The sequence below is a fragment of the Pristiophorus japonicus genome, chromosome 13 (assembly GCF_044704955.1).
Source record: "Pristiophorus japonicus isolate sPriJap1 chromosome 13, sPriJap1.hap1, whole genome shotgun sequence".
In the NCBI taxonomy this organism is placed as follows: Eukaryota; Metazoa; Chordata; class Chondrichthyes; family Pristiophoridae; genus Pristiophorus; species Pristiophorus japonicus.
Window position 1 is genome coordinate 22,064,863 of NC_091989.1, and position 10,678 is coordinate 22,075,540.

The window sequence follows — 10,678 nt, forward strand, 5'->3', positions numbered from 1 at the left end:
TAAATCTGGACAAATGGTCTCTGGGTGTGGTAAGTGTTCTGCCGTCTGAGGTCTCGTGTTGGGTATTACAATTTGAACCATCTCCCAACTCATTTTTAACTCCTGTTCACTTTAAAGGAATACTTTTGTAGGCGGTTCCTGCTCTCTCTCAACCAAAATACACCCTAGTGTTTATACATGGTTGCAATGTACCTGGATGAAAAGTGAACCCATTTTTATCTCTTGTGTCCACTGGAAATGGTATGGGTTATTCCTGAATTCCTGGAAAATATGTTAATATGACCTAGGTTGAAAACTACCAATTATTTTTTGTTGAGACAGAAAGAACACAGGATTAAAATGGATCAATCAGCAAACTAGCTCTAATTTCAAATTGAACTTTGTATGAAACTGGAATTTAATGTTTGAGTGCTCTAATATGTGTTATATAATGAATTTTTCACCAGTAATTTAAAACCAATAGCCAAGAGGATGGAATTGGGTCAAAAACCCCCACCACCGAATTACCACCCAAAAAACCACTATGATTAGTTAATTAAGCTCAGCGGAAAATTAATCAAAAAAGGAAAACAATCCGCCCGACAGGAAAAATCGGTGCTCCACGTGGATTCTCGGCAGAAAACGAGATCCTGGTCAAATTTAGTAGTATTTAGTCAAAATTTAGTCCGAGGCTACGAGTTGGGAGGGGGGAGAACACAAAAAATCAAAAAACGGAAAATATTCACAGGATCCTTTTCCAGTGAATCACTGCAAAATAATTTTTTTTAACTTTCACTTGCCTTTTTTGCAGGGTTTCATACCTACCGCTGATCAAAGGGCTGCTCTGGCTGGTTTCTCCTGGGCAGTTTTTTTTTTCAGCAACTACAGAACACCGCTACCACCAAACACGGCCGTTTTTTTCAGTGTTGCTCCCATAGCGGTATTTTTAAACTGCCGGTGGAACACTTGGATGAAACTCATCGGGTGGTTTTCCACCAAAAAGTAGGAATACCGCTGAAAAATGCAGCAGAAATGCTGACCAAACTCCAGCCCCTGAAACCTTAGCAGTTCTTTGCAGTAATTTTAGAAACTAGAATTACATCTGCTTGATGAAAAACTTTTGTGTGAGAAATTCACTGCACAGAGAGACCTTTATTAGCCCATGGCCCATATAACAGAACTGATTCTGGTCCCATTCATACTTATTTTCATTGATCTAGGGTAGTACACATAGACAGCTATTATTCATAATTAATCAAAGCCAACCCACTGTGAAACATTGAAATCACTGCAAGAAATCAGCTCAGGTTTCAAAATTAACAGGGTAGCCTTTCAGATACCTGACTCAGGTAATTCACACATTTTCTAGACAAAGCAGAGCTCAGAGTCTGGTAAGCTGTTCTACATAAATTATTGTTAACAGGGCTTACTTGGGATCTGCTACCATTGTTTAGGGAAATACCATCAATGATGTCTCCGCAAGATCCTGCAAATCCCCTGGGAGGACAGACGCACCAACGTTAGCTTCCGCGATCAGGCCAACATCCCCAGCATCAAAGCACTGACCACACCCGACCAGCTCTGTTGGGCCGGGCACATTGTTTGCATGCCTGACACAAGACTCACAAAGCAAGCGCTCTACTCGGAACTCCTACACGGCAAGCGAGCCCCAGGTGGGCAGCGGAAATATTTCAAGGACACTCTCAAAGCCTCCTTGATAAAATGCAACATCCCCACTGACACCTGGGAGTCCCTGGCCAAAGACCGCCCTAAGTGGAAGAAGAGCATTTGGGAGGGCACTGAGCACCTCAAGTTTCGGCGGCGAGAGCATGAAGAAAGCAAGCACAGACAGCGGAAGGAGCGTGCGACAAACCAGACTCCCCACCCACCCTTTCCTTCAACGACTGTCTGTCCCACCTCTGACAGAGACTGTAATTCCCGTATTAGACTGTTCAGTCACCTAAGAGCTCACTTTTGGAGTGGAAGCAAGTCTTCCTCGATTTTGAGGGACTGCCTATGATGATGATTAGGGAAATATGCATCTGCTTAAACAATCAAACTGCTTTCCCTTGATCAGCATCAACGGAGATGAGTCATTTGTTTTGGCAACCGCAGGTAGCCTTTGTAGATTGCTTTTGATAATGCTTTCTCAGCATGCAATTACTGCAGCCAACTTAAAACTGCTGTAATACAGGTAAACTACAGATTTATAATTTTTAATGTAGAGGTTCTTATGCTCTGAATCAGGACAGCAAGATCCGTCATAATAAGCATCCTACTATTCGCCAGTGGGCAATATACTGTGATTTGGGGTTAATTGTTAGACCTCGACGATGTTAATCCATATACATGCATATCTTGCTTAATAAGAGACTTGGACTTAGGGAAACTTGTCGGGCCATAAACACAGGAAAGATGTGTATGGTATGTGGAAGTACAACTGTAATACAGCATCCGCATTAAAGTTTTTAAAAAATGCAGTAAAGTGTCTGTTCAAGGTCCCTCGTCCACATGGGTTGCTTGATTTTAAACCTGTAAATTGGCTATCTGTCTATTAAATACTGAAATCGAAGGTAGGAATAGTCAGAATTTTTCACTTGTAGTGCTCAATTGTTTGTAACATTTGAAGAAACAAAATTTCTAGTGAATTTTGTCCATTGGAATTCCAAATTTTAATGGTGTTCGTTGCACAAACTCATGTTAAAAACTCATGCTGCAAAACAAATGTTTGAATTCAAAAGATTCCTTTATAAGGAGACAAATGTAGAGAAAGTTCTGAGCAAAGGGAGCTACCAAGGTCTCGCATGGCAAAGTGATATTTGTATATTTCTCTACTTGTTACCTATGCCTGCCAGATTTTTGAGTGACAGGATTACATACTCGTGAATAAACTGTTGTTAACTCTCCACTGTATAAACTCTTATGTTCGATTGGCAGGTTGATAAAATCAGATGCCCCTTGATGCTTATTTTTGGGGAGGATGATCAGAATTGGCCTGCGCCTGAATCAGCCATTGAGGTAAGTGCATATTATGCTCCATTTTGTCATGAATCGATTAATTTATGTATGAGATTTGAGGTATTGACCAGAAATACTTGAAGATGTAAATTTAGATATTCTTCCATTTCAGATCCAGAAGATGATGAAGGCTGCAGGAAATGATCACTTGCTCACAGCAATCTCATACCCTCAAACCGGACATTTAATTGAGCCTCCATATAGCCCACACTTTAGGCAATCCAATTTTAAGATGCAAATCACAAACAAAACAGGTGAGCTCGTACCAAAAATAGCATTAACCTTCCGAGTACTGCTGCGCTATTTTATATTCCTACTCATAATTCAAACATTTTTAAGTAGTCTTGTCCTCACTAGTTAGACCCAAAGATGTTATTCGGTCCTTGGGTGTAATACACAACAAAGTTGTAATAGCTTTCAGATTTCTATTTTCTTCTGTGATTGGATACAAATTCAGTTTGAATACACACCAATTTATTACATAATGATTTTTATGCTGTTGCCTTGAAATTCATATGTTTGCACAATGTGTATTTTCCTAATTGGCATTTGCATGTGCACGTGGACTAACACAACCTTCAATAGAGGGCTTATCTAAATGAGCAATTGATCATATAAAACTCCTCATTGAGTTATTGTGGGCACTGGTTTAGACCTGCTCAAAGGATTGTTATGATTTGGGCTTGCTCCCATTCTGTTTTCTTGTGCTCACTGCAAAATATTCCTTTTTTGCTTGACTCCTGCTGCATGGTGCCACGATGGATTTTCCCTGGGAATTCCCGTATTTGAGGAGCAGTGCCTCTGGGTACTATAACTTCGAACAGCTGCTGTTAGTTATGCCGAATGCTCCAATTAGACCTGCAGCCCAGATTCACCAGATGCATGGCATCAGTGGTTGTCAAGATCACAACCGGCCTGAACACGTCCCCATAAGGATCCCAAATGTTTAACAACAACAAATACTGTCTTTAGATTTATTAAATGAGTGACTTGATGCCTTGTTTCCTTGAACAAAAAATTTCTGCCTAAATTTGTATCCTGCTTAGCGTTCCCCCGCCCCCTCCATTTTGCGGTGAATGGTCGAGGAAAATTCTTGTTTTTCCACAGCGAGGCTTTGTGCCACTTCCCTGCTAGTTTAAAACTCCAATGCTATTTTGTCCTTGCACCCTCCCCAGCAGTGTGGGCATTATACAGTGTCCACTGCAGATTTGATTAACACAAATCCCCGAGGTGTAACACTGTACTTCCCTCCATTATTACCGGAAAAGGGCAGGGAAGCTGATCCCAGGCCTCTGCATTTAAAACCATAGTTCAGAAGTGTAAGTAATATACTTACAATTTTCCCTCTCCCTAATTTGTGGATATGTCTGTTATCGGCTCATGCCTAAGATTGGGAAGTCAGCAATGTGGGAAATCATAGACTTTAAAAAAAATTTGTTCTCAGGATGTGGGCGACACTGGCAAGGTCGTCAGTTGCTCTGAGAAATTGGGTAGTCCTCCTTATCCTGTCATGCTCCCATTACGCCTGACCTTTAAATATATTAGTATTTTTTTTAATTAAACATTTGTTGAATTTTATCTTTTGCACCCAACTCTCCCCAATCAGTATTAACAGATGTTCATGCTTTCAATTCCCTACTTGTCAAGTTCCCAATGTCAATGCGGCACTGGAGCTGCGCATGGATTCACTCTGGAGCATCCGCGATGTTGAGGCACGTTTAGTGAGTTGGTCACACCGCAGGTAAAGGTAACAAAGGAAGATAGGGAATGGGTGACCATCAGGCAGAGCAGGAGTAGGAAGGGGGTCCCCTGCGGTCATCTCCCTCCAAAACAGATATACCATTTTGGATATTGATGGAGGAGATGGCTCATCAGGGGAAGGCAGCAGCAGCCATGTTCATGGCACCGTGGGTGGCTCTGCGGCACAGGAGGACAGGAAAAAGAGTGGGAGAGCTATAGTGGTAGGGGATTCTATTGTAAGGGGAATAGGTAGGCGTTTCTGCGGCCACAGTCGAGACTCCAAGATGGTATGTTGCCTCCCTGGTGTAAGGATCATGGAGGTCTCGGAGCGGCTGCAGGGCATTCTGGAGGAGGAGGGTGAACAGCCAGTTGTCGTGCTGCATATAGGTACCAATGATATAGATAAAAAAATGGGATGAGGTCCTACAAGCTGAATTGAAGTTAGATGTAGTCCTTACTACTAGGGGGATCAAGGGGTATGGCGAGAAAGGAGGAATGGGGTACTGAAGTTGCATGTTCAGCCATGAACTCATTGAATGGCGGTGCAGGCTCTCAAGGCCGAATGGCCTACTCCTGCACCTATTTTCTATAGCCTTCATGAGAAGGTGCCGAGGAGAGACAAGGGAGGATATTGAGATAGGAACTGAGTTAGCCTGTGTGTGATTGCTCCCCTGTAGGCTTACAAAACATTATTTGCACAGGTCTGGGAGTGGATCTCGGTGTGCACTCGCAATTGAGAAGTCTTGCATGGGACTTTAAGAAATTACTTAAGGCCTCCACAACGTGTTTGGAACTTGAATTCAGAAGCATCTCTTTGAGTTTGACTGCTCTGAAAATACACTTCCCTACCTTTTTACAACCAAATGTACTGCTGCTCAGTTGCTTCAGAAGTGAATTAGGAGGTACTAGAATGTAGGACAGTTCAAGAACTCTCAAAACCTTTGCTTTCTATCATGTGAAGGTTAGTATTTTGCAGATAGAAATTCCAGTGATGGCTGCCAGAATCCAAATTTCAGGAAGCTGTTATCTTCCTCCAATGTGGTAAAGATTTATTTTTCAAAACAAAAGATAAAAATTAAGAGGTGTTTTGTGAGAGTTTATTCAGTTACTGGACACCCAGCAATCTGACAATTGTGCTAACTTCTTAAAATCTCAAGTTTACTAACTAATGTTTCCTTATTTTACACTGTTTCTTTCTGCAGTGTGTGTGTTGTGGGGAGGAGAGGCCAAACCTCATTCAGATGCTCAGGAAGACTCCTGGAAAAAGATTCTAGCATTCCTAGAAAAGCACCTCGTGCTTCAACACCCAGCTGCTATTGTCCAATCCAAACTCTGAAAGAAGTGCAATATCCTGAGGTTTGTTTTCTGTGCTTGGATCATTACTGACAGAATTTACCAATCCTGCCGCCTTCTGGATCAAAAGAAGCAATCCTGTTCCTTTCTGACTGTTGTGTGCCCAAAATTTACACTTTGCCTTTTTGGTACCAAGGGTTGACGAGCTGGAACCTGTGTTTGATGCTTCAGATTAGAATCATAGAATGATACAGCCCAGAAGGAGGCCATTCAGCTCATTGTGCCTGTGCCAGCTCTTTGAAAGAGCTATCCAATTAGCCCCACAACACAGCAAATTTTTCCTTTTCAAGTATTTATCCAATTCTCTTTTTTGAAAGTTATTATTGAATCTGCTTCCACCACCCTTAACTTGAGCAAAAACATGATTTTGAACACCTCTTATCAAATCTCCCCTTAACATTAGAATCATATCATAGAATCATGGAAATTTACAGCACGGAAGGAGGCCATTACGGCCCATTGTGTCTGCGTTGGCCGACCAAGAACTATCCAGCCTAATCCCACTTTCCAGCTCTTGGTCCCTAGCCCTGTAGGTTATGGCACTTTAAGTGCACATCCAACTATTTTTTAAATGTGGTGAGGGCTTTTGCCTCCCTTTCAGGCAGTGAGTTCCAGACCCCCACCACCCTCTGGGTGAAGAAATTTCTCTTCATATCTCCTCTAAACCTCCCTCCAATTACTTTAAATCTATGCCTCCTGGTTGTTGACCCCTCTGCCAAGGGAAACAGGTCCTTCCTATCGACTCTATCCAGACTCCTCAATTTTATACACCTCAATCAGGACTCCCCTCAGCCTCCTCTGTTCCAAAGAAAACTGATCCAGCATCTCCAATCTTTCCTCATAGCCAAAATTCTCCCGTCCAGGCAACATTCTTGTAAATCTCCTCTGCACCCATTCCAGTGCAGTCACATCTTTCCTATAATGTGGTGACCAGAACCGCACACAGTACTCCAGCTGCGGCCTAACCAATGTTTTATACAGTTTAAGCATAACCTCCTTGCTCTTGTATTCCATGCCTTGACTAATAAAGGCAAGTATTCCAGATGCTTTCTTAACCGCCTTAACTACCTGGCCTGCTACCTTCAGGGATCTGTGGACCTGCACTCCCAGGTCCCTTTGTTCCTCTACACTTTTCATTGTCGTACCATTTAATGTGTATTCCCTGGCCTTGTTTGACCTCCCCAAATGCATTATCTCACACTTACCCGGATTGAATTCCATTTGCCACTGTTCTGTCCACCTGACCAGTGCATTGATATCTTCCTGCAGTCTGTAGCTTTCTTCTTCATTATTCATTTTCTTCTTCACTACCCTCTCTGTAATAAGAAGAACAACCTCAGTTTCTCTAGCCTCTACATAACTGGCCTTTCATCACTGGTACCATTCGAGTAAATCTCCTCAGCTCCATCTCTAAGGCCTTGACATCCTTTCTTGAGTATGGTGCCCAGAATTGGCCACAATACTTCAGCTGGGGCCTAACCAGTGTTTTATAAAGATTTAGCATAACGCACTTGCTTTAGTACTCTATATACCTCTCTTTATATAAAAAAAGACTTGCATTTATATAGCGCCTTTCACGACCACCAGATATCTCAAAGTTCTTTACAGCAAATGAAGTACTTTTGGAGTGTAATCACTGTTGTAATATGGGAAACACCGCAGCCAATTTGCGCATAGCAAGCTCCCACAAACAGCAATGTGATAATGACAAGATAATCTGTTTTTGTTACGTTGATTTAGGGATAAATATTGGCCAGGACACCAGGGATAACTCCCCTGCTCTTCTTCGAAATAATGCCATGGGATCTTTTATGTCCACCTTAGAGAGCCTTGGTTTAATGTCTCATCCAAAAGGCGACACCTCCGACAGTGCAGCACTCCCTCAGCACAGAGTGTCAGCCTAAATTCATGTGCTTGAATCCTTGAAGTGGGACTTGAACCCACAACCTCTGACTCACAGGCGAGGGTGCTACCCACTGAGCCACTGGTTGACACCGACCCAAAGCCAAAGATCCCGTATGCCTTTTTAACAGCCTTCTCAACTTGTCCTGACACTTTCAAAGTCATGTGTACATACACCGCCAGGTCTCTGTTCCTGCACCCCCTTTAAAATTAACTGAGATCAAGACACAAGTGAACAAACATTTTATATTGAGGGGTTCAAATGATGTCGTTAGCTGCTCTTTTCTTTGAACTAAAATGGTACAGGTCATTAGCAGTGATACTGTGGTATGGTGTATTTCTGTACCAGTTAAAATAGGCATCAGTGCTGAAACAAGTCTGGGAAGGCCTCCATAAATTCAGGCACTGTCTTTGCACAAAATTTACTCTTTCCTACTCATGAGAATAACTGGTTCAGTTGTTGACATTTTTTTTCCTGGGGAATTACTGAATAAATTGCTTGCTGAAATTACATTCCTAAGAATGTCACAGTATTTTGATGGTTGTCAGTTAACAATTATCATTAGTGTAAAAAAATGCTGTGTTGTCTGTGGTTATGAACATCTTTAAAAGTAACTGCTAAAAATTCAATGACTAGTGCAGTTTTCTCTGAAAGATGTATTTTATTTTAGAATCTGTTTTCCAGCATGTGACCAGTTATTCTTAAACTAATGTAATTATGAATGACATTATAAAAACTCCTGTGCACTATTTTAATTGTATTATGACAAAGTAAGAAAATGTTTTTAATATATATTATGTTGACACTAAATTTGAATTTTGGATCCAACAGTACAATAAAAGAATTAATTCAACATGGAGCAACTTAATTGTGAAAGATCAGAAGTATGTAAGAATCTGTATTTATTTTTAATATTGGGGATTTGTTGCTATGCCAATTTTATGGCCACTTAGAATTGGTTACTGCTTCCAGGAGTAGACTGTTTTAGATGGAATGCACACTACATCAGCTTCCCATATGTATATTCTTATTGCATTTGCTATTTACCAGGCTCTTGAAGAGACTTGGTGCAGTGATGCCGATGACAACATGGCTCACCGCTCCACTTCCTCCTGTCTGTGGATGGATGGCTGGAGGCAGCTGCTTGGATGGGGTTGCTGAACTGAGCTGCTACATTTTGCTCCCATCCACAATGAGAAGTTTGAGTTCTAGGTATGGGATTCCCAAAGAGAATTTGCAACTTTAGTGGAAGGGGGTCAGGATGGAGGAAGGGAGAGTGAGACAGAATATCGCAATTCATTAAAAGTAGCAACACAGGATATAAGGCCATAAAAATGTAAACAAAGCACTGGGGTTCATTTTCTAGTGGTATAGAATTAAAAAGCAGAGAGGTTCTGTTAAACGTATAGAACCTTGCTTAGACCACATTTGGAATGGTGTGCACAGTTCTGCTCCCTATATTACAAAAAGAATACAGAGGCACTGGAGAAGGTGAAAAAAAAATCCAAGAATGATACCAGAGCTGAGAGGTTATAATTATCAGGATAAACTGAACCATCTGGCGCACTTTTGTCTCGAATAAAGGAGGCTGACGGGTGACCAAATAGAGATCTTTAAAAGTATGAAGGGGTTTGATAGGGAAAACAGAAAAAAATGGTTTCATTTGTGAGAGAATCCAAAACTAGGGTTCATAACTATAAGGTAGTCACTAATAAATTCAATAAGGAATTCGGGGAAATTTCTTTACTCAGAGTGGTTAGAATCATAGGGCTCAATTTTACCCAAAGCATTTTTTTGGCGTACTTGAAGAGTCACGCCCGATTTTTTGGGGGCCTAAGTATGCCAAAAAGAAAAATTCTAAGTTTCCCCGTTGGATTTCTTCATTTTGGCATGGCGTAACCCGACCTTTAGTTTTGGGGATGGAGCCTTGATCTGCGCCAAAAAGATCAGGTTGCCATGGTAACCAGGGACACAATGTGAGCTGAGGCTGCAAAGTGAAGCATACAGCCAGCTCCTAACACATTAAAAGAATTGAAAAACACATAGCAGCAACGTACCTCCAACCCCGCCCATTCCCATTTTCGGTCCCCATTCTCCCGGTCCAGTCCCATTCTCGGTTCCCGGACATTCTCCCGGTCCCATTCTGTCTGACTGTCTCTCTCTCTCTCTCTCTTTCTCATCCTACTTCCCCCGGACAGCCTTTGGGCGGGGTTGGAGGTAAGTTGCTGCTATGTGTTTTTCAATTCTTTTAGTGTGACCGGGCATCTGCTGTGCCAATTTCCTTAACTCTCTGGAAGGTTTTTCTGCAGAGGTCACATATGCTGGCCTAAGCACAACTGGAGTAACTCTCAGCTGGCCAAACTTCCCTAAATGGCTAGAATTGGTGTAGGTAGCTGGTCCCGTCCCCTTTGGCTGAAAAAAAAACTGACCTAAAAAAATCGTAACGAACTGAGGTATGCTGGTGCAAATTGATTGGGGAAACTGTGGTTTTTCAACTTAGGCCAAACAGAGCAGCTTGCTCCAAAAAAACGGTGCAAATCACTGGGGAAAATTGAGCCCATAGAAATTTACGGCACAGGAGGCGGCCATTCGGCCCAGCGTGTCTGCGCCGGTTAAAAGAGCTATCCAGCTTAATCCCCACTTTCAAGCTCTTGGTTCGTAACCTTACAATTTATGGCACCTCAG

At 42.0% G+C, this 10,678-nt stretch overlaps 1 protein-coding gene across 1 annotated transcript in view; it reads left to right on the forward strand.

Moving 5' to 3' along the window:
* The window catches only part of LOC139278453 (peroxisomal succinyl-coenzyme A thioesterase-like), a 37,377-nt gene extending 28,541 nt beyond the window's left edge, over positions 1-8,836 (forward strand). The window contains exons 10-12 of the mRNA XM_070897249.1: positions 2,917-2,997; positions 3,110-3,251; positions 5,940-8,836. Of these exons, the coding sequence (XP_070753350.1) occupies positions 2,917-2,997; positions 3,110-3,251; positions 5,940-6,073 (357 nt within the window). The 3' untranslated portion in view covers positions 6,074-8,836. The remainder of the gene's footprint in view (positions 1-2,916; positions 2,998-3,109; positions 3,252-5,939) is intronic.
* Positions 8,837-10,678: the final 1,842 nt, after the last annotated feature.